The sequence below is a fragment of the Rosa chinensis genome, chromosome 5 (assembly GCF_002994745.2).
Source record: "Rosa chinensis cultivar Old Blush chromosome 5, RchiOBHm-V2, whole genome shotgun sequence".
NCBI lineage: Eukaryota > Viridiplantae > Streptophyta > Magnoliopsida > Rosales > Rosaceae > Rosa > Rosa chinensis.
Genome location: NC_037092.1, coordinates 39,720,740 through 39,744,686, shown reverse-complemented (window position 1 = coordinate 39,744,686; position 23,947 = coordinate 39,720,740). Strand labels below are relative to the sequence as shown.

At 38.8% G+C, this 23,947-nt stretch overlaps 3 protein-coding genes across 5 annotated transcripts; 1 reads left to right on the top strand and 2 right to left on the bottom strand.

Annotated features, from left to right (window-relative positions):
• Positions 1 to 7,952: 7,952 nt before the first annotated feature.
• On the top strand, positions 7,953 to 8,804 carry LOC112203800 (uncharacterized mitochondrial protein AtMg00810-like). Its single transcript, XM_024344719.1, has one exon. The coding sequence runs from the start codon at positions 7,953 to 7,955 to the stop codon at positions 8,802 to 8,804; it is 852 nt and encodes a 283-aa protein (XP_024200487.1).
• A 2,726-nt stretch (positions 8,805 to 11,530) lies between these two features.
• On the bottom strand, positions 11,531 to 20,319 carry LOC112201864. Of its 3 annotated transcripts, none has more exons than XM_024342786.2 (16): positions 20,020 to 20,319; positions 19,152 to 19,492; positions 18,561 to 18,798; positions 17,867 to 18,144; positions 17,487 to 17,651; positions 16,551 to 17,315; positions 16,349 to 16,455; positions 15,774 to 15,836; positions 15,558 to 15,646; positions 15,399 to 15,464; positions 14,662 to 15,261; positions 14,469 to 14,540; positions 14,211 to 14,281; positions 14,045 to 14,102; positions 12,763 to 13,024; positions 11,531 to 12,598 (listed from the first exon to the last, which is right to left on the bottom strand). In XM_024342786.2, exons 2-16 carry the CDS (start codon positions 19,424 to 19,426, stop codon positions 11,928 to 11,930), a joined length of 3,780 nt encoding a protein of 1,259 aa, XP_024198554.1. In that variant the 5' UTR covers positions 19,427 to 19,492; positions 20,020 to 20,319; the 3' UTR covers positions 11,531 to 11,927. The 3 variants fall into 3 exon arrangements, with proteins under 3 accessions (XP_024198554.1, XP_024198555.1, XP_024198556.1); XM_024342787.2 differs by having other exon boundaries at positions 16,370 to 16,455; XM_024342788.2 differs by lacking the exons at positions 19,152 to 19,492; positions 20,020 to 20,319 and adding an exon at positions 18,891 to 19,021.
• A 1,556-nt stretch (positions 20,320 to 21,875) lies between these two features.
• On the bottom strand, positions 21,876 to 23,072 carry LOC112203799. Its single transcript, XM_024344718.1, has 2 exons — positions 22,388 to 23,072; positions 21,876 to 22,201 (listed from the first exon to the last, which is right to left on the bottom strand). Exons 1-2 carry the CDS (start codon positions 23,070 to 23,072, stop codon positions 21,876 to 21,878), a joined length of 1,011 nt encoding a protein of 336 aa, XP_024200486.1.
• Between the last annotated feature and the right edge of the window lie 875 nt (positions 23,073 to 23,947).

Here is a 23,947-nt window from a genome sequence, read left to right as displayed (position 1 = left end):
TTTATACCCAAAATCTAGTTACTAAGCCATAAACCCGTTGGAATTAGCTGCGAATATTCAAAATCTTGCTCATTGACTAAATATAGATTTGCTTAGTTCTTTTCTCATTAATGATGGATTTAGGAGGTGTTAAGCGTGCTCATCTAATCTTTTTAGACACTTTATTTAAAGTATATATATAAATTAAATCTTCGTGCATTTCAGCAGTTGATCTGCTGACCATTCCATTATCAAATGCTTCTATTGATGAAGAGAAACCAATTTTCATTCACAAGGACTTGTATTGTATATGAGTATTGATTTTAAACAATATCATCTGTGATTATACAAGAGATTATTCTTTGGCATTGACTAGCATGATCGATTGCTAAAGCCGACCTGATCTTCATTTAAACATATATAGCGAGAGGGACAAGTAGTAGCTAGCAGACCAAATCCAATGCTTCCAATTGATTAACATTATCGTCTAAAATTAATGGTATTGACTTATTGTTGGTAGATGGTGATTTGAGTAATACATATATCATAATACAGATTTGTGGTCAACTGTTTTAGTTATTGATAATCAAACAAGCATATCTATTTATCGTAATGAGTTTTCTGTAAGAAACACACACAATAATACAAAATACTAACCAAACCCATTCATGAACTATGATAATTGATTTGGTTAACGTATATGTATGGGAAACTACAACATAATTAAGTAATTAGCTTTATCTTCTTGATCAAGGAAAATGATATTCTAGTTTGTATCAATCTAGGAAATCAGAAATGAATTATAACCAACAGAAATCTGATGTAATTAGTCATTTCATGCTCTTTATCTTCCTTTGAATTATTGTGTAGCATTACTCACGAAGTCAACGATTAAGAGTTCATCACAAAAACCTAGCAGTTGTCAACCCTCAAGTAATGCTCGTGTTCTAAAGTGAGATCGATTTTTACGTTCGTTTGGCATGTCTTCTTCCCTAATAATCGCTACAAAAAAACAAAAAACAAAAAAGATTTTTGGTGATCTACAGCCAACTGGTACGTACCAATCAATTTGTTTTCCCATATAGCAATTAAAGCCAACAAACTTCAAGGTCGAGCTATCAGCGAGTTTGTTTGGGAGAACTTCAATATTTTCCTAGAAATATGATGAGCGCGCCATAGCGGTAGTAGGGCTAAATCATTCATAGTTCATGATATAAATTGTCTGTTTGTCTGAGACAAAATATTTGGTATTGTTGAAGGATGTCAGGATTATGTGTGTCTTACTAAATTATGATTACTTTTTAGGGTCCCGTTCCCCTGGTCAGCTGCTGACCAGGGATTTTGTGCTCAACTACCGTCCGATTAAAATCGGACGGTTGACATGTATCATCTCTGAAAAATTTAAATACATGTCAACCGTCCGATTGAAATCGGACGGTAGTTGAGCACAAAATCCCTGGTCAGCTGCTGACCAGGGGAACATCTCTGTTACTTTTTATAGTTGTAATAAAAGAGAATGTTCTAAATTCATAGTTCTAATTAGAATAGGATTCCTTATACTCAAAAATTATGTACTTGTACACCCTATATATAAGGGCTCCTATTATCAATGAAATACACAACTATTCTCCCAATTCTCTCTACAATTCTGTTTTCCTTAAACACGTTATTAGCACGAGCCCTAACCCTGAATCAGAAGCCAAAAACTCTCTTCTTCTCTCTTCTTACCGTGAAACCCTAGAATCCTACTCTACCTCCTACGTGCCACCATCTCTGGGCAAGGCTTTGGGAAGAAAACCGCAAGGCTACAAGGAAAACAAGAACTAGAAAATCAAGCATCAAAAAAGCACCAAGTAGTTTTAAATTAAAGTTCCTGCTTTCTGTAATTTAATTTTAATTTTTTCTTTTTCTCAAGGACTTGCAACTTCCCTTCTTCTACATCCCATCTTTCTTGTAACATGGGTTCGATTCTTAAAACGGAACTGTGGGGAGTTCACGCTAAACTACAAACAAAGAGCGTTCATAAGCATCAAAATTGACCATATAAACATCATTGTTTCGATCTAATCCAAACTTCTTGAAAATCGATTTCTTGGTAGCAAAGAGGCTCGGAAATCTTATATTAGTTGTCGTGGAAGTTTTTACTCTGAAACTAATCTATTCTCCTTCGTTTTTGAATGTCGAATGCAAACCTGCAAAAAGTCAACTTCATTAAAATAGATTCGAATGACATTGGCTATCACCGATGGGTGAATTACATCAAGAATCACCTCACTACTAATGTGATTCTTGGAGTAGAGCTCACAGAATAGGAATTAATTGAGAAAATCCTCTCAACTTTCTCCATTTCAGCATTAATGGTTGCAAAGCAATATAGGCTTGAGTGCAATGCTAGACGGATCATGAGGTTTCATCATCTTATCACTGCTATGTCAGTTGTTGAGAAACATGACAATATACTCGTGAAAAACTATAATTCAAGACCCGTTGGAACTAAGAGCATTCACGAGGCAAATTATAATAGCGCATCTAAAGGAGGGCGCAAAGAGCGGAACTCTAAAGCTAAGGGACAACAAAATGGACGTGTGAGTCCATACAACCGCAATACAAAGGAAGGAAACCGCCAGATTGATGTGCGGACACGTGGCAATGTTGGCCAGTGTGGAGAGGAAAAGCCGGCTTTGTCGGCTGTGGTGGTGTTGCCAGCCTGCCACCAACGTCCCTAGGGGACGTCCTAATGCACATGGTGCATCTCAATTAAAGAGTGAGGTATGCTATAGATGTGGATCTTCAGAGCATTGGTTTAAGCATTGTAATGCAAGTGAAAAATAAGCTACACTATACAAAGTGTATATTGCAGCATTACTTGTGGATGAGGATCGAACACAATCTTGTATAGCTTATGAAATTGGAAGGCCTAGTTCAATGAAATGTTTAAATGCTTATAAAGTTGCATATGGTGAATCGATTGGAGCTTGTTTGATGTATCAAAGTTACTTTTAGCATTAATATAAAATTATTGTTCATTGGTAATAATCTCTAGCAGATTTTGTACAATTTCACCTAGCATTGATATTATACAACACAATACAAAACAATGTATTGTGTGATTGTAAAAGAGTTCAAAATTGAGGGTTCTCCTACAATAATCAGTGGTTGTTACCCAATTTGATTACAATATTCATACCACAGCTAACCAAATATAGTTGTTCTGTGAACTAACAACCAACAACAAAAGAAAATAAAATTCTATTGTGTGAGATTCATAACACACAACATAAATAAAATCATCTCTGTTGTCTGAGTGAATCAATAGACAAGGGAGATAATTTCACTTTAGTTGTGTGTTGCTTATCTCAAACAATAAAGATTAATGAATTATATATGTTGTGTGTTATGAATCTCAGACAACAGCAAAATTTCTTCTTCTGTTGTCTGAATGTGCTGAGGCATCCCCGCATATACCATGCTAGGCACATGTCTGCGCAGAATTCACACAATGAGAATAGGTATTCTGTTGAGCAAACTATTATCACACAATGGTGAAATCACCGTTGTCTGATTTTTCAATCACACAACACTCACTTAGACCACAGTGAGCTTGGTCATCACACAATAGAAATTCACTGTCGTCTGATGGCCTTTTTGTGGTAGTGTATAAATATATGAGAAAGCATGAGGCTTATCTCACAGCTGAAGGAGATAATAGAGATGACAATGACGTCAATGCATGTCACTATTGCAGACTTCAAATCTGGCGACGGAAATAACATTGTTGAGGCCGCAGATTTTGATTAAATGGTCTTCTATTTCCAAGAATTCATATAATGGCATTTTGCCTTAAATCAATAAATGACAATAGTTATAACTCTTTCTCAACTAGGCCCATCCAATTAATTGTGATGTCTAGGAAAGGTCTGAACTGAGAGACTGATTTTACAAGAGAGCATAGCTCCACCAAAATCTCGACTTACCTTACCTGGTCACAACTAAATTGGAGTTACCGAAAGGATTGAGTGACTACGATTTGTCTAAGTTTGATTTTTATTTTGGATTAGATTTTGGTCATAAACTTTGATGTAATCGTTGGCTATTATTAATAAAGTATCAATTTCTTTGATTTCATGTCTTGGACATATCTTAATTCGAACTTTATTATTTTAAAGATATTAGAGCCAATGGTTTTCATGTGGAAACACATAGTGAGATTGGACATGAGTTCCTTTTTATTGCCTCTAATGACTACGGACGAAAACGAGTATTAGAAAAGCTTAATTATGTGTCGCTCTAGTGGGTTATATGTAACCACTATGCGAGTAATTGAGTCCAACAACGTCATAAGAGATGACATTTGGGACACCGACACATATAGGCTTTGGCATGAGCATTTGGGACACCCAAGTCGTGATATAATTATCGGTATATTAAACACTTCACACAGACATCAATTCTTTAGAATGAAGAGAAGTACGAATCAAATATCGATTCAAGGAGGGAAACAGACCGCCACCGCGCCTCATGGCTCCACCGCCGTCCACCACTGACGGTGTGGAGATGGCATTGACGCCATACATGGTGATTTGTCTCCTCTCTCCACTTCTCAAGTCAATTGTGACTTTGTGGCTCAACCAAAATCCCCATTGGTTGATTCCAAAGCCCATATTTTATTCTGCAAAGCCTGCTTTTAGCTAAACTAGGATTGAGACCATCCTATGCCAAGGACAGAAGTGTTCTCATAGAATCGAAGGGAATTCAGTGGACCGATTCAACCAACTTGCATACTGTTTAGATGTTTTATGATGTTGGTTAATGCGCAGACACACTGGTCACATGTCGCGCTATCGTCCACTCATAATGCTGCTTATGATAAACTCCTAGTCCAGATCATATGGCTACAGGTTCACTACTTGGATCATCCCATTCAGTCCATTCGATTTGATAATGCTGGAGAGTTTTACATCAAAAACTTTCGATGACTATTGCCATTAGCGCAGCCGAAACCTCCAGCCTTCGCACGATCATCATCGTAATTACAAGCATCGTTCTCTGCGTCCTCCAACGGCAGCTGTACCTGCGCGAGCATAAGCTAATTGGGCTCCTTTTCCGAGGTGTGCGTCCCTAATATCATCTTCTGCACCGAGTAGTCCTTCCCCCGCTGCTCTTCCTGGTTCGGCAGCCACTCGACAGTGAGCGACGGCCACTCTAGGGCATGAGTTATGACCAGATCGTAGAGAGAGAGAGAGAGAGAGAGAGAGAGAGAGAGAGAGAGAGAGAGAACCCAAAAAGAAAGAAAGAAAAAAGAAAGAAAGAAAAAAGAAGAAAAATCTGACCTTGAGGGCATTTTAGGAAGTGTAAAAAAATGTGAGATGAAATATTATTAAAAAAATGAAAGGGTGTGCAATTTGCAATTATGGGTGTGCAAATTTCACTCCCCTAAAAAAATACTTAATTGGGTATTAGGGCAAAAGATATGTAAATTATTGGGTAAGTGGGCAATCTCATAAAATGTTTGGGTAAGTGGAGTTAGTGTTGCTCAAATTTGGGTAAATGGACATTTTCCCTATTTTCTAACCAAGAAAGAATGGAATGAGAAATTAAAAAAAAAATAGAATTGAAATTAATCTTTTCTAACAATAGTTGGATTCATTCTTTCTTGGTTACAAAAGATTGGTAAAGAAATAATTGAAACTAATCTTTATTAATTGTTAGATTGTTCTCTTCATGCATTAATAGGCATTTCACGATTAACTGTATGATATATTTCTCTTGCATGCCTACTCGAGATCGACTCTATACCAAAGGGTATGAGGGCCCTACGCAGTGCCTACTTTGCAATCATCCTGCGGAAGATGTAGCTCATATATTCTGTAAATGCTCAGTGGCTTCTGAGATTCTGAGGGCTCACCCTTTTAACTTACAGGACACTACATTTCCTCCACTTCACTTTAAGGACTGGATGCTGGAAAGAGCCACCAGTCTCAAGCCTGAAATATTTGCAAAATTACTGATGATAGTCTGGGCCTTATGGAAAAACCGTAACAGTTGTCTTTGGAATGGTGCTAAGCAGACTGCATCGGATATCTGTCTAAGCAGCTTTGCATGGCTCGAGGAGTTTCAAAAAGCTAGAGCTACTACCACTACACGCACTACTGCACAGCAGAAGCACACTTGGAAGCCTGCTGTAAATGGGGCTTTTAAACTCAATGTGGATGCTGCATTTCTGCCACAACAGACGAAAGGGGGTATTGGAGGTGTAATTAGAGACACTACCGGCAAGTTCATTGCCGCTTTTTCTGGTCCAATTGCACATACTGCTTCACCAAAACAGTGTGAGCTGTTTGCCATCAGGGCGGGGCTTGATCTAGTCAACGCACTACAACTTCAGCAGGTAATAGTCGAAAGCGACTGTATGGAAGCTGTGGCAGAAGTTCAATGCATGGATCATGCTCTACTCGCTAATGGGGGACTAATTGATGGCATCAAACAAGCTGCTGCAAATATCCCCTCTGTTAAGATATGCCATGCACCACGTTCTACTAATATGGTAGCTCATAGGCTTGCAGCAATAGGCTTTGAAGCTATATATGCAACATATAGTCTGGCTTGATGTTGTGCCGGACTGCATTCTTGATGTACTCAACTTTGATCACAGGCACCTCCATTGAGGTAGCTCTTAATGAAATAGTCTCTCTTTGATTAAAAAAAAAAAAGTTAACAGAAAGAAAATACGCGCCTATATGGTCGATATAGATATAAAGAAGAGAAGATGAATCGAGCATGAAGAGAAGAGCTTGTCAAGTTAGCCAAGTTGACTGTGTGAGAATCCAACTAGGTTGTCATAACTAAACCGTACCTCTTTTGAGGAGGCATTCAAAAGTCATCCTTGGCTACTTCTTTGTTCATATATTAGACATTTTTTTTACTCATGTACGGTACATTCACAGTTGTAGTATTATAGTTTCTATTGACTTTTCTACTAAAAAATAAATAAATAAATAAACAAACTAAATATCGATTAACTACAACATTAATAAAACGTACTACTAACATACAATTGATCTGTAATCCAAAAATGAAACTAAGCATAAACTCAAATTATACAAGCTCTCCTTCAAGAAGCCTTAAGCAAGACGTCCTTCAGAATTTAGATTTTTCAGAACGCGGTTGGTTCTTTGATGTAAGATTGTCCAATGTATTCAAGTACATACATAAAAATTGATGAGGTCAGTAAATATATGCATGCAGAATATAGTATTCTACCAGTACCTATCTTTTAAGTTATCATGAAATTCTTCAGGAGATGTTCATATACTTAGCATGCTAATTGATTCTTGTATCTGTTCTTAATTACTTGTTAGAGAGACTAAATCTTCTCCTGAAATCAAGTCATCTAATTCTTCTCCATTGATTTGTTCATAGGCCGTTTTCAAACTGAGCTATAATTGCTTATCAGTTTTTTATTCTAGCTGTAAATATAGTTTAATGCCTGCATTGTAACAGCAGTTTATTACTGCTATATATGTGTACAATTGTAAACATCAACACAATGAAAAATACTTTCTACATGGTATCAGTAGTTTAGGTTCTCACCTTGATCCTTCTCCTCTGTCATCTCGATCCTATGGCTGCCCTCACCCCTTCCTCTAATCCCTCTCCAAACACCTCAAACTCACCGAATCCAACTACTTGGTTTGGCTTCGTCAACTCAAACCATACCTCAATGGCAATAATCTTTGGGGCTATATTGATGGCTCCAAATCTGCACCTGCACCCACCATCATGTCCACTCCCTTCGACAGTCAACAAGCCACACTCCAATTCCCAACCCTAAACAGGCTCCTCGAGCGTGGTTTCAGAGGATGACATCCTTTCTGTTGTCTATTGGGTTTACCCAAAGTTTGGCCGACTCATCCTTATTCATTTTTGCTCATGGTCCGTACACTATTTATTTTTTGTTGTATGTGGATGACATTATGGTCACGGGTAGCCATGATCGCCTTCTTCAAAGCTTCATTGATGCTCTTGCCCGTGGTTTTGACATCAAAGATTTGGGGCCACTACACTACTTTCTTAGTGTGCAGGTTCACACCTTCTCTCATGGGCTTCACCTTAATCAGGTCAAATATGCTCATGATCTCCTTTTTAAACATGATATGTTGCTTACCAAGCCGATGAGTACCCCTATGTCTGCCAAGGATGCGCTCACTGCCACTGATGGTGCGTTACTTGATAATCCCACAAACTTCCGGACACTCGTCGGTGCTTTGCAGTACCTCACGATTACACGTCCGGATATAGCTTTTGCGGTCAACTCGGTTTCTCAGTTTATGAGTCAACCTCGTCTTCCTCATCTTGTGGCCGTGAAGCGCATTCTTCGCTATGTCAAAGGAACACTTGGTCATGGTTTATCCTTTGCTCCTCAGCATCAGCCAATGCACCTCTCCGCCTACTCTGATGTGGATTGGGCAGGCTATCCTGACTCCCGCTGGTCTACGTCAGATTTTCTTGTGTATCTTGGTTCAAATTTGATCTCTTGGTGCTCCAAGGAGCAGCCCACGATTGCCCGCTCGAGTGCCGAGTTGGAATATCATTCTCTTGCTCATGCCTGCGCTGAAACTACTTGGTTGGGTTATCTGCTCTATGAACTTGGTGCTTGCATTCAGTTTCCCATCTTATTGCATTGTGATAATTTTAGTGCTACCTACACGGCGTCCAATCTTGTGTTTCATGCTCGAACTAAGCATATCGAGCTTGATTATCATTATGTTCGCGAAAAAGTTGCTCTTGGCAGTCATCGAGTCTGCTTCATTCCTTCTGTTGATTAGCCAACTGATCTACTCACCAAACTGCTTCACAAGTCACGTCATCTTCTCCTTTCAGGCAAACTTGTTCGTCCAGAGCCGCCAAGTTTGAGGGGGGGTGTTAGAGAGACTAAATCTTCTCCTGAAATCAAGTCATCTAATTCTTCTCCATTGATTTGTTCATAGGCCGTTTTCATACTGAGCTATAATTGATTATCAGTTTTTTATTCTAGCTGTAAATATAGTTTAATGCCTGCATTGTAACAGCAGTTTATTACTGCTATATATGTATACAATTGTAATCATCAACACAATGAAAAATACTTTCTACATTACTAGAAGTAATATTGGTCTCAACGAGACTCAAAATCCCAGTTACAGTAAGTTCTCAAGTATGAGCTAACAAAGAGCAGCCATATTTAGAACATCGGCTGCCATATAAGGGGATGAGATGCAAGTGGCATGGTATGCAAAAATGTGATTCACCTGGCATTACTCTAAATTAATTTGCTTGCTTTGAATGCAAGCAACCTAGCCTGTACATGTCAATTCTCACTCATAAATTCTCTTAGCAACCAAGCACACAATGTAATAAAACTTCCTCAATTGAAAACCAGATAGAGCTCTCATTGGCAATCCACCGTCTATAACGTACGTAGACTTCCTTATGCCAAAGGAACTACTGCTGCAGAAGATTGGAGAAGCTACAGCCAGGGCCGGCCCTGGGTATAGGCTCAGCAGGCCTGTGCCTATGGCCCCCCAATTTCATGGGCCCCAAGATTTAAGTTTACTCTCATATATATGTTAAAGAAAAAAATTGATTATATTCAGTATTGGGCTTCAGTAACTTTGCTTAATAGATTAATGTTTAGTAGTGGGTTTCAGTTGTTTCTGATTGGGCTTGTCCCATCTACTGTCTCAGGTTGTGGGCTTTGGTTTTTCCTATGTTCTTCTTCTTCTTCTTCTTTTTTCCTTTTTTTTTTCAAAAGGTTTTTCTAATGTGGTGTTAATGAATGATTTTATTGTTCAAAAGAAAAATGATTTTATATTTCCTTAACAAAGCAACTGTCATGTTCTCAATGAGCGATTATGGTGAAACTCATTCAATTATTATTCAAGCCTCTCTCAATTAATGTCAAGTATTTTATTCTCCATAGAGGTAATTTAGGATTTAGGTAATTTGATTATCATTCACATCACACCAACTGCAATTAGTTAGTAACAATTTACATATTTACTTAAATTCCATATTTATATTTATAGTATTTTGTTAAACTACATTGTGACTCCTACGTATATTGTTATATTACAGTTTTTGAAAGGAAAAGAAAAATCTTAAGGACATACATGAAGGTCAGGAGCCCCATTTATTTTGTTCGCCTAGAGCCTGAGAAATCTCAGGGCCAGCCCTGGCTACAGCCAAGTCCAATCATAATTATGGTATGATTTTCAGTTTTGTTTTAGGGTTTTAGAGAAAGATCAGTTCACTTGGGAGAGCTCCAACTCCGAGGGTTTTGAGAGAGGAAAAGATATAAGTGTTTGTTTGTTAAAATTAGGTTTGTGTATGACATTGTACGTCTTTTTTCTATTGGAAATGTTTGCTTTTGAAATAGGTAGTAGAATAATATCCTTTGTGTGGTAACATGTTCTTATTTTTGTTTGATCTGAAAATAGTTTTAAGAGATATTTTGATAGAATATGTTTAGAAATTTATTTTTTAGTTCGTTGCCTATTTTGTTAATGAATATCATTCTCAACAGAATTTTGGTCATTGTTCTAAAGTTTCTCTCTCAGTGTTGGCAATCTACGATGTACTATCCCCCGAGTTTAATTGCTAGTTTGCTACTAAATCATTTCTTCTTTGTTCCTGGAGAGTATTTCAAGCCGGTAGCATGGCTCTGCTATTTGAACGAATCAAGCTATACTTGAACAAATTTAAATGGTTAATAAGCTTACCATTACTAAGATTGAACTTGAAGCAGTGCTTTTTCTCTTTGCTGTACTTTGAATGGGGCAATGGAAACTAAAAGGAACATATATTAGGTAAGCTAGATATTCTGACTCGAACAGTATTACATGTATGTTCTTTATAGCTTACCTCTTGTGCTGGAATTAGTTGCCGGAGTGTATATATGCGCATGTAATTGTCTTAGTGTTTTATAACTCTATACATATGTTTTTGATTAGAAAATAAACTTCAGCTGTGCCTACTAAGTTGGCCTTGAGATGTTTCTTTCCGTTTCTTTGTAGTGTTAACAGCCACTTGGAGCTGCAAACAGATCGATTCCCAGAAAGTAGACACAGTCGTGGAGCAGCCCTGTGCTATTTGTGGTGTTTACAACCACATAACTTATGACTGCCTGAACAGAGGAAACACCCCAGCCGACTCAAAAATGATCAGGGGCCTTCATAGTGTCCAAGCAAGGGCATTAAGGGAAGACATCGGATCCTCTTTAAAGAAGGGCAAAGGCACCAGAAGCAGCGACTCTATGACTATAGGCACCAGCAGCAGTGACTACAGTATGGTGTTGCGCTCTGCTAGTTTGCTTTTGATGGCTGTGCCGTACTTTTGTGTGGTATTGTGCAGCATCTGGAGTGAACTGGAGTACATCGAACTTGGGAGCAAGTACGATATCATAGTTGTTGGTTTAAAATTTGACAACGTAAAAATTTGCTTAAAATTGAGTGAAACCTCTAAACACTAGGGATCAAGAACCTCGCTGAGGAACGACTTCAATAAATTCTCTAAATAAAATTAAAGAATTTTAATTGTGTTACTTTGTAAACAAACTAACTTCACACAAATTCTGGAAGTTTGCTAAATATCGGTACGGTAAAAAATTACAATAGTTTCAGCAATTTTGGAGATGTTCAAAACCTTGGGTATACTCTAGATTTCAAACTTGGACTATCTCAGGTCATGTAACAATAACTGCCTTCCATTGCAATTTCAATCTAACAATTACCCTATTGACTCATTATCTACAGCAGAAGCTACTACATATGACCAGAAATCTTGACAAGTGGGGACTAATCACTTTGGACAAATGCAGCAACAAAATTAGATCATCAGTGTGCGCAAAGCCTGATATGGAAGTTATATCATTGTCTGCAACCACAGGCAATGGGGTGATATATAGTACCATCTCAGATAAGCATACTCAAGCCTGTGAGATCATCCATTGGTATTTCAAGACCAATGCAGTCATGGTCTTGCAAGCCATCGTCATCAAAGTTTAGCCATGAACCGAGATCTTGATTTTCATTAATTTCAAGAGAGGGGCCTAGCTCTTCCATCGAATTTAGTTCATCTAGCTGCATATTTCCATAATCCACGGGGTCCTCTGGTTCTTTAGATGAATGCACGGGAGTATTACCAGGTAATGCTGGCCCTACCCCACCTTTTCTATTACTCGCATTCGGCACTGGGTGGCTTGGTAAGTGAGTATTGTTGTTTTGTTGGGGCTTCCCTGTTATTCTGCGTTCACCTCGGGAGCTGTCCAGAGATGAACCACCAGCTCCGCCCTGAGCATTGGTTCTCAAATTATCTCTACTTTGGTCCTTATCTCTCTCGGTTCTCTTTTCCTTTACTTCATTCATGCTGTCAACGGTTGAAGTTATCCTTGAGGAAGCACTTCCAAGAATATCACTAAGCAGCACTTCCCTCTTCTTGCCCTTGTCTTTATTCAAGTTCATGGATCCCAGCTTGGAAGAATCTTGTGCAGATGAGTCAACGATAACATGAAGAGCCTCTGATGAACCCTTGTAAAGATTATCACTATGGGAATCATATCTACCAAACCCGCTGGAAACCGCACCTATAGATGAAATAGAAGAATAAATCCCATATTGTAAGTAATAAGAACAGCTGAGAGAAATTTCAAACTCAAAAATGAGTGGGAAAAGAAAAGAATATTTGATGCCTGCCTATAAATAAAAAGGCATCCATTGACACCATAAAATGAAGTCTAATTCAACATACCTGATCCTCTGACTTCGGTTTGATGCGCATCGTTGCATGTATTACTAGCAGTTCCGGAGCCAACACAGTCAACAGATTTTCCAACATTGTTGCATGTAGGTGAAGAGAAGATAACATTCTGCAGAGCAGGATCACTAAAGCAACTAATGCCCCTCTCTTCAAGTTTTCGACATCTAGCAAGTGTGCGCTTGAGAAAAGCCAATGCAACATGTTTTGAAACCTTACGGACAGCACTTTTTGAACCATTATACCCACGGCATGCCTGAAAAAAGAAAGCAACAGAAATTGTTCAGTAGCTTATCACTCATCATTAAAATATCGAGGTTTCAACGCCAATCTCCTAGGGATTTTGCCACCTTCTACCTGATCATTGCAACGAGCAATGGCACTGTTCACACTTTATTTTTTTTAATTTTTTAATTTTTTTTGTTTCATACTTCCTTTACATTGTTTAGGTACCTAAAGTAATCCTTTACAATAAATTTGTACATGGATGAATTCGTAATAAAGTATAACGGGGTCAGAAAAAGGAAAGTGGTGGAAATAATGCCATATTGTCCCGACTCCTGGGTCCTAGGAACTCTAAGGCCTCGTTTGGTTCACAGAATCGAGGACTCAGGAAAGGAATGCATTACTATCCTTTGTTTGGTAACCACAAACTCCGGAAATACTTTCCTGACAGGGGGAAAGTAGGGGGGAAAATCATTCCACTTAGACCCCATGGGATTGATTTTCCCTTCCTATTTCCCAGCATTTATTACAAAAGTTTTAGACAACAATACCCTCTCTTGCATAAAAAATTGGTGTACTTTTAAATTTTTATGATGTTTTTATTTTAAAATACAAGGGTATTTTTGAAACATTGATACATTTTTACTTTCCTTTCCTGCACCAACCAAACACCGGATTTCCCCTTTCCTGAATACTTTCCCTACTTTACCAAACAGAGGAAAGGAAACCTGATAGGAACTTTAGTTTCCCTTCCCCCACAAGGGAATTGATTTCCCTTCCGTGAACCAAACGAGGCCTAAAAGTAACCAGGGGCGGGGACATAAGAAAGTGGATGCGAATAGCACCACCCTGTCCAGGATAAATTAACTGACAGAATGAATTCTTGATAGCAAAGTTAATCACACTAGAGCTACTCCTATAGCAGATATTTGCTTGTAACATGTGTGTTCAAGACCCATTAGGTTCCCATAATATATCTGGATCAAGAAGACGGATGGACATTTAGAAATTAACGAGCATAAATTATGAAAAGCAGGAAGAAACAAATTACCATTCGTTTTCTGTAAGCCATTGCAATAAGCTGGTCCATTGCAACTAGTTCAATTCTCCTGTATATGCAAACACATTAACTTAAAGCTTCATGAATGAACAACAACAAAAGAGAGAAAAAGTTAAATAGTACAATCAGTAAATAAACCCAAAGATGTGAAACATACCCTTTTTCTGCAGATGTTTCTTTCTGAATAGTTTTATCAATTTTCGCTAAGCTTTTCTTCTTCCGCCCAATCTATTAGTTATGAAGATATGTAAAAAATGAGAAACAGGGAAACAAAGTAATTTATAAAGAAAGAAAAAATTCAAATTGGAAACCAAGGAATTTAGAGTGGATAAACAGTGTATATTCACTGTAAAATTCTGAATAGGCATCGTGATTCATATAGCCTACATAAACAGGACTATCTGAGAAATATAACCTGTTGATGTAGGCCTTGCTCCAGTTCCATTATATCTTGATTAATAACTTCTTCTCCACTTGTTAGATCAGGCTGCAACAATGGTCAATTAAGGTGATGAAGGTGAGAACCATAGATAATAATCCAGAGCAATAAAGACACAAGACTTGTCAGGAAACTTCTAAATTGGATCCATGCGCAAAATAGATCTTACCGGTGTCTCTGGATATAAACCGATACTCTGCAGCTCCAGAAGAAGCCTATCATCCAGGCACATCGACTGATACTGGCAATCAGAAGTTGGAAAGCTTGGAGTACTTGCATCCCTAGGTTGCAGTTGACCAGGACATATTTCATAAGTATGCCCCGCATCAGAATGAGAAAATTCGTCATCTCCGTGCCACTGATCTCGATTTCTATTCCTAAATGTATTAGTTCCAGCACTTCTATCAAAAGAAAGTCTGTCCAACAAGCAACTTTTCTGATTCTGAATGTCCACTTTCGACTCAACTTCTGATTCTATTCTGTCCCAATCTTTGGGCCCAACGTCGCTCAGGTTACATGAACCACAATGAGAATCATCACTCGCATACTGTAGGTGCATACTTTTGCCTTCTCTGTGGTTGTACAGTTCTTCACTTTCGTCTTCTTGAATCAGAGCAGAAAGAACTCTCTGGTATAGTGGAGTAACCTTTTCCAACCTTCTCATGCCAAATTTATCACACAAAGATTCAGTCTTCGATGAATCTTGATTAAAACTATTCCCTTGTCTTTCCCCTGAACAATTAGGCAATTCTCTATGCCTAAGAGCAGCCTAAATGATAAGTTCACAACTAGTCAATATTCATGAAAGAGTTGAAATTATTTCCTATTGTATTCAGTTGAACACTAAACTTGAAGTCTCAAAGTAAACAAAACACAGAGTTTAAAGAATAATGGCTAGTTGTATACCGAAACATTAGTTTCATCTCCAAGAATCCAAGACAAACTCTCATCAAGCTCCTCAGCCAGACTCAGCTGTCCAATATCGAAAATGAAAAAAGCAATATTTAAGTGTCCAAAACAAGATTTTATATAATTTTAAATGCATCAGGGTATCCCATTCATTACCTGCCGCTTCAAGTAGGACATGTCCTCTGAGCTGAGAGAACCAAAAATGGATTCCATTTTCTTCCAAAATGGACCAGAGCATGCAAGGCCTACCAAAACCAGCTACGATGTTAGTGATAGGTATGGATATCTACCAAAAATATGTGCTGCTTTTGCAGCGAACATTTGAACTGTGTGTCCGTGTTTGTGCGTGTATTTAAAAAATAAAATGCATACTACTAGCATCGCGAGCAGAACTGGCAGCCAAATACAGTTCTTCATGATCATCATCAGATTCACCTGAAAAGGACATTTGAATACATATTAAAAGGTAACATAGCCAAGGTCTATTAATACAGTTGTCCGCAAAGTATTTCAGACAGAACAGGTTAAACAAACACTGCAAATGACAAACAAATGGATACTGTCAACTCATTATCAATAGGAGAAACAATAGACTTCATCCTGAAGATATACAACGTATATATCACGAGAAGCAAGTGAACAGGTATTTTAACACTATACACCGTGGTTTTCTTTCTCCTCTCTTCTCAATAAGAGAGAGGGAAGACAGAGAATCTGTTGCATGTATGCCTCTAACTACATGAAATTGCTAGTCACATCAAAATGTACAGTCGACTATCAAGAACATATGGGCAAACCCAGTGTTGTCCATGCAGTAGGAATACTGATTTTAATCGTTTAACATTTGCAATCACAGATCAACAGATATAAATACATTGAATGTGTAGATGACAATAGAAATTTGAAAATCAACATAGCTGAAACTACATACATTATTTCAACATTACCTGTGAAATCTGATACATTACCTGTGAAATCTGATGAACTTATTGACTGAACACGAGCTAGGGCTTTGCGATCTTTCTGCTTTTTCGGAGGTGGACGACCTGTTTTACTAAATTCCATAAATTATAAAGAGACTCGGTCAATATTTGTACTAAATTCATTAAAGCAAGACCTTAGGACAAATACAGAAAAGTTTAGACACACCTTTTATTGTTATCAGCCACAGGTTTCATGTCTTCAAGATGCTTTTTAGTTGGTAAGTTCTCTGATTTCACCCTCATCGGAGGAATGCCAGGCCTTGTCAACAATGGAGTCGGACCCCTTCCACTTCTTCCTTGTCGTCGCACACCATCTCCTGATTCATTATTTAGTAATTTATTCCTCTTGATGGGTGATAAATATGCCCCAGCCTTTTGATCTGTAGCTAAGGCAATGTCACTGCTGTTCGTCCCCTTATCTTTCCACTTGTTTTCACCAGCTCCCAGTTCTTCACTTCCAGTTAACCCATATGGAGATGAAGCATTCTGAAGTTCTTTTTTACATTTGGGGGTATGATTATCTAAACTGCTGGCTAGTTGTGCTCCATTGGTCCCAGCAGAAGAAGTTCTAGCATGAAAATCAGAAGTTGCAACGCCTTGATTGCAAATCTGAGCCTCACCATTGTTTGATACAGGAGAGACTAGATTTGTCCTCCTTGTGCGGGAGGTTTTATGTGTTCTCTGACCAACCCACTGGGCCATAGCTATAGAAGAACCGTTAGGCATTGCGTGCTTCTGATTATTAATCCCAGTTGCCGCTTGGATTTTGTTTTGACCAGTATGCTGCTCCCAAGCCTGAAGAACTCCAGATGAAGGGGGAACAGTAGTTGAGTCTACACTTATGTTGGAACCTGTTCGAGGTGCCCTAGAGACCTTTCCTTTAATCAGAGTACTAGGAGAGCCTGCGACATTATCCTCTTGAACCTTTATCCTGATGTACAGAGCCATGAACAAATCAATAACCTCGTATTAACAACTTAAAGCCAACATTACCAGCCTCAAAACTGGTCTTTAATCAAACAAGTTTTTACTGGCTCACAATTTTACTGGACACCGTCCAAATGAATGTATGAATAAGATAATATCATAATAAAATTCATACTTATGGTTTGCTTTCAGAACAATCTTCGGCTCTAGTACAGCTGAACGGTCTTTTGTAACAGCACTTTCTGGCTCATTCTTGAGTACTGTAGAGGTACTAAAATTATTAGACTCTACAGAACCGTCCGACTTGTTGTTTCCACTAACTCCAGGAGAGGATTTTAATCTGCAAAAAATGAAAATCTTTACATTACAAACAGTTCTTTTGTCCTCCCTTTACTCTTCTATAGTAAGTGTTGATATGATCATATACAACAACTGCAAGATAAAGTAGAAGTATCTCTATTCTCAAGAAATACTCATGGTAGAGGTCTGATGTACAGTACGATATTGTGAACCTCAGGTGGAATTTACAGATAATTTGATAGATATACATGATACCTGAATATATTAGAATCACAAGACCGTAACTTAGAATCACCACTCAGCTTTGGGTGAGTAGCTCTTGTTACATCCTGTTCACCACCCATAACCCTATTGCTCACTGCTCCCACAGAACGTTTCTTTTTTGTTTTTTGATCCAACACTTCACCTCCAGAAAGCAATCCATGGGTCTTTTCTTCAATCCGAACAGAAGACCCACTAACAGCCTGAAGCATGTTTTCGTCCTTGTCTGTGACCACCTTCTGCCTTGAGGTGGAAGCTGACCTAGCTTCTGCCTGGTAGAATTTAGAAAGTGTTTATATCTTAAAGAGTTGATAAGGAAGAAGCAATGTAGTCATCACCTCAAAGGCATAAATCATAGTTAATGAAATGAAAGCTGCTAACAACTGTAAATGCATGAGTCTCCAATCAATTTAGTAATCAGCTTCTGGTCCAAGAAGTAGACAGGAACGGAAACTTCTCTATTTGTGTATTTGTTTGTTCTCTTTTCCTTCTATAAAGACTAAAGCAGGATTATTTTTATTACATAAGGATTCTAAAGATAAGTAACCTTAATCAAATAGTTATTAAGAAAACAAAATGTAAGAAGTAAGTCTTCTTCATTCAGTGTCGTTTCAATTTATATTTGCTACACAATTGGATAAGTTGTATTTTTCAATAGCAAAATTCAAAGTTACTTTTAAATACAAACCTGCACATCAGCCACCGACGTACGAATGCGTTTACTAAGCCCAACACCCTTGGCTCTGTCTTCTAGCCTTTGAGTCATAATTCCGTGAGGATTTTTATGACTTCCCGGTTTCACTAAGCTTACTCCATTTGACCTCTCACTTGATGAAAGATCACTCCGCTGTCGCTTCTTTGAGCTCAAAGCATCTCTATACTTATCCAATTTGAATATGGAATCCCGCAGCATTTTTGCTCTGTCCCTGGTAAACAGAAACCACGTTAATATATGAAACACAAATTATAGTGTGTGCTCCATTAGGAGAAGATTATGTGGACCATGTTTTAAGCCTACATCTTATGTGGACAATTTCTGAAATAAAAGCACCAATCCTTACAAGAGTCACCAGTCACTCTAACCCGAAAAAAAAATTGCTTTGAGGAAAAGAAAGGCGTATGTTGATCACTCATTCTAATGATATGAGGATTCAAACATTATGATTCACAAGGCCATCAATAACAATACTTTTGAGACATTAAGACCACCGCTAGTGATGTGTGATTCTATTGTGTAAAACTTATCATAGCAAGAGGTAGTATAGGGAATGTACTGTACTTGGACTTCCTAGAGGCATCTTGCACGCTTTCTTTGAAGTTCTTTAGCTCCTCTGTTGCCACGGAAGGCGGAGGCTTAGGATTGGAAACTCCAAAAGAATGGTCCTCCGATGTACTCCCAAGAGGAAATCCGAGAACTCTTCTAAGCTCTCCCGACCGTGTACTTTTTTGATTACCTAACATAATGGGCTCCAACGGCAAACACTGGGGCAAAGGAGGCATTGCTGATGATTGTGCTGCATTACCCCGTCTTACATTGCTCCCAGGGCTTAACATTAGTTTCTCAATCCCTAGTTGAGCAATTTCTGAACCTGTCCAAAATCAATTGGAATTCCTTTCTACCTGTTTTCACATCATGGAACAACATAAACCGTAAGCTTTCCCCTCCTACCAAATACCTATCGGCAAAACAAAATATACTGCAGTTAACTATAATAACCACTAAAACTAAGCCCACAATATTAAACGATACTACCCTCTCAAAAGCATATATTACCGCTACCTATACCCAAACCTCCCCTCACGAAAACCACGAAATCAAGCTCAACTCGTTGGCCTAGTTGGGTCAGTTTGCAATCTAAATTTACAGCATAGCTGTTTGATTATCCAAACAGAAGGATTGTCTCCCTGCACATCTAACCTTACAGCAACTTCTTCAACAGTAAAACATGAATAGTTAGAAACAAAACCCAGAAGCAAAAGTGGTCAGCTCAATTTCCAGAACTTTCACCCAATACAAACTCTAAGCTTCTACACCATTCAAATCAAGAATTCAAAATCACAACAAAAAATCTAGCTACGCCCAAAACCCCGTGAGCTCAGAAATTTCAAAATCCCCCACAATCAGCTAGTGATAATCAGCATTTTACCTGTCCGTTGCCAGCGACCAAGACGCGGTTGAGAGACGGAAACAATCGAAGAGGAATTAAGAGAGCCCTAAGTAAGCAGAGGAAATTGAAATTGGGGGTTTTTGAATGAATTGAGGAGAAATTGAAGGGGATAGAGATGAAATGGAGTGGAATTAGAGAAGGAGGATTTGGGGGAGGAGCTGAGATCAAAAACGGGGAGGAATCAGTGCGGGAGAGATGAAGGTCAGGCGGGTATATGCGCACATCTTCCTTCTTTCCCTTTTCTGGCCTTTTTTTTGGTCAATTTTCTTCTGTGGTAAAATCGTTAACCGTTAAATGTTACCCAATCTAGAAAATAAAAATAAAATTAAAATTATACACGTTTTGGTCAAACCAATTTTGATTTTCGAGAAGAGAAAATTTTACGAACAGTTTCAAAAAAAAAGTACATTTTGATATAAATACTGAAATACATTTAAAAACTATCACATTATTATCTTAACATTTAAACTTGACACAATTTTCAATTTTTCATGCCTTCTTTATGGCAGCGTTGACTCTGTTGCCAAGTAAGCAATTTCATAGGTAATTTTGTCTTTTCATTTTCTCAATTTTTTCTTTTTTTCTTTGGCAATAAGTGTTTTCTTTTTTCCCTTCTTACCCTCCTGATCACAAAACTATCTCTCTCATACTATATCCATGCCACACCAAAAACCCAAAGGCAAAATAGTCAAATTACCCCCTGACATTTTAATTTTGATTATTTACACCCTTACTTTTTCAATTATTTCCAATTTACCCTTTGCCGTTAATTTTTGGACTTTTCATCTAATTTCTCTGTTAGCTTGGTTAGCATGTAAGGAATATTTTTGTCTTTCCAATTGTCTAGCGACAAAAAAAATTCAAACCAACAATCAATGTCAGATTTTAGGAGAGAGGGATCTGGAGAGAGACATGTCACTGATCAATGAACCCACTAATGAAAGGGCGCAGTCAATACATGAGCATTCTGGCATCTGGATCGGGCGAGAGAGACCATGTCAGAGAGAGAGATTTGCTCTGACCAAAAGTACAAGGATATGAGTACAGAAGACCTAATGGCAGTGGTCCATTTTTACTATTTTTTTAATCCTCTCTGCTCTCTTCTCTTCTCGATGTTTAAGATCTCTTCGATGTGGGACTTCTTCACTTGTTGGAGCCAATGAATTTGGCAAAGCCAGCATTATGTATGTGGGTGTGATCTTTGCTTAGTTGTTTAATTAAGTTAAAATCTGGAAAATGATTAGAACAAATAATCCACTTTATAGACCAGGTGTCGTTTGTTCATATCTCTGACTCCATAATTAGTCTCAACCATTCTTGTGGTTGAGTAGAAATCGAATTACATCTTACCCACTACTCTCACTTGGTTGCAGGGGAACAATGGTTTGAGAAATTGTGTTTATGATCTAACATGCATCATATTTCCATCGCACTTAAAGACTTGTGGGCTTTCTGAGTTCATTTCTCTCGTCAATGGAGGATAATATTTACTGTCCAACATAATTTAGGCACTTTTTTTTTTTTAGGGCAACGGAAGACTAATCCATTGATGAAAATCATAACGACCTCACTCGGTCAAGCATAAAGGGTACAGACACCCTTCATATTACAATGTAAGCTCATCAAAGAACTTAACAACCAAAATGAACTCCAAAAAACTAAAGTTCAAAAACAAAGAACTACCAGTAAAAGCAACAAAAACTAAAGAACAAGAGCCCTAAAGCTTCCAAAGTGTGACACCTCCTTGATTCAGTTGACGCCTAAGACCCTTCTGGTGTACGCCGCCCAAATCAAACAAGCTCCATCACACCCTAGTAGACATAGGGGAACATCTCCTAATCTGCCCGGGAAGCAAGCAAAGCAGCTGCTCCCTCAAGCCTACCATGCACACTGCCAAGACCATCCTCAGCGGATACCATAGACCCGGAGCCACCACACACAGACACCGCCGACTTAACCTTGTTTCTATATCCTCGAGGCCTGCCCTTCTTCTTGTAAACCTTGGGAGGCGACGTCACATTCACCTCCACCAAACCTTCAAAGGAGAATTCCAGACCTAGGTTTTTCGGTTGCAGAGTGGCTGGAACCAGAGCTAAACTATGTTTAGCTCTTTTATCGTCATCCACATCCTCTTCCTTCCCAGGATGGCGCATCCCTACCACTGGGACAGGAGCAGAAATGCCTTCAATCGCAGGCGAAGATTCTAACTCCGGAAGAGATCGTATCTACACTTGTTTCTTCTTCAGTAAGTTAGGAACCTTGAAGGTCAAAAGCAAGGAAGGATAGGGCTGGGTATTAGCCCTAAACACGAAGGCTGGGAGAGCCAGCCTCGGTACCTGCTACAAACCCTCCTCCACCACAGTGTCGCTCTCCGACTCATCCTCCCTCGGACACCTCTGTCCTCCATGATTCAAGGAGGCACACAACCTGCACTGCCCCAAAAGCCGCTCATACTGAAACTGCAAAGTGAGGACGTCGGTGGGCGAAACCCGAACTCTATGATCCAAACGCACCGAGTCATTGATGGCCAGAGTAATCCGGACCAGAGCATCACCAAGCCTAAGAGCCAAACGATCCACCTCCAAAACCCCTTTGATCGTCCCTCCCACCAGCCGGACAATGGGTTCCGTCAAGATACCCGATGGAAGATCGTGAAGCCCAACCCAGATCCAAACAAAATCAAGCTTTACCTCAGCAATCTCCGAAAAGCCATCGTAATCATTCAGCAGAATCATAGCACTTTGAAATCCCCACGGGCCACCCTTCTTCACCCGCGCAACTTCACGTTCATGAGTGAATGTGAACAGAAATCGATCCCCCTGTGGTTGGACCTCCACGGTCCCCGTCAGTCGCCACATTGACCGCACCACACTCCGGAATGAATCCAAAACCACCACCCTACAAGTGTTGAGTTTCCCCACCAAGTGGAAGCGATGAGCAAGAAACTCCTTCCCCGGAACCCTAAGGTTTCCCAAGTCCACTGGTTCCTCACCCTCTCTGAGCGACAATTTGGTCTCTAGCCTGGCCGTCATGGAAGCAATAGCCGCAGCCATAAAGTGGGACGCCGCACAACTCAAAAAACTCAAAACCCTAACCCTAGTAGAGTGAGAGAGAGAGGGGAGAGAAAGTCGCGGTATTTTTGGAATAGGATATAATTTGGGCACATATTAGCTCAAGGTAAGAGACTAATAAAGCTCTCACATATTAATGAAGGATTGTTAATTGGTGACAGATTTCGTCTCTCCCCATATCCCTCTCTCCTAAAATCTGACATTGATTGTTAGTTAGTTTAATTTTTTTCGATAGACAATTGAAAAGACGAAAATACTCCTCACATGCAAAATTAGATGAAATGTCTAAAAGTTAACTGTAGGGACTAAATCGGCAACAATTAGTAAAATGAGGGTGTAAATAATCAAAATTAAAATATCAGGGGATAAATAGACAATCATGATATAAGTCATGAGGTAATTTGGCTATTTTGCCAAACCCAATAAACAAAACGGCAATTCAAACCAAAGAAACAAAGAATTGATGGAGGTATGAACATATCGGCGAGATTGATCTACAATTTTGGATTAAGTTAACTTGATGAAGATAGAGAATTTGGATATTTTGGGCTTAAAGTTGATGGAATTATGGAGAAGATAATTGGGTATTGGGTCTTTGCCTTCATTAGCCAATGGCAAAGACTCCTTTACAACCATGAACAAAATATTCCCCTGCATAGACAGAAATATTTGTTTTACCATATCAAAGGGTTGCAAAACTTTTGATTCACCTTCTCTCTTGTAAAAACCCTTTGTTATACATTTTCTCTAGTAAAATGTCTTTGTTACACTTTTTCTCCAGTAAAAAGCCTTTGTTACACCTTTTCTCCAGTCAAAAGTATTTGTTCCATTCTTAC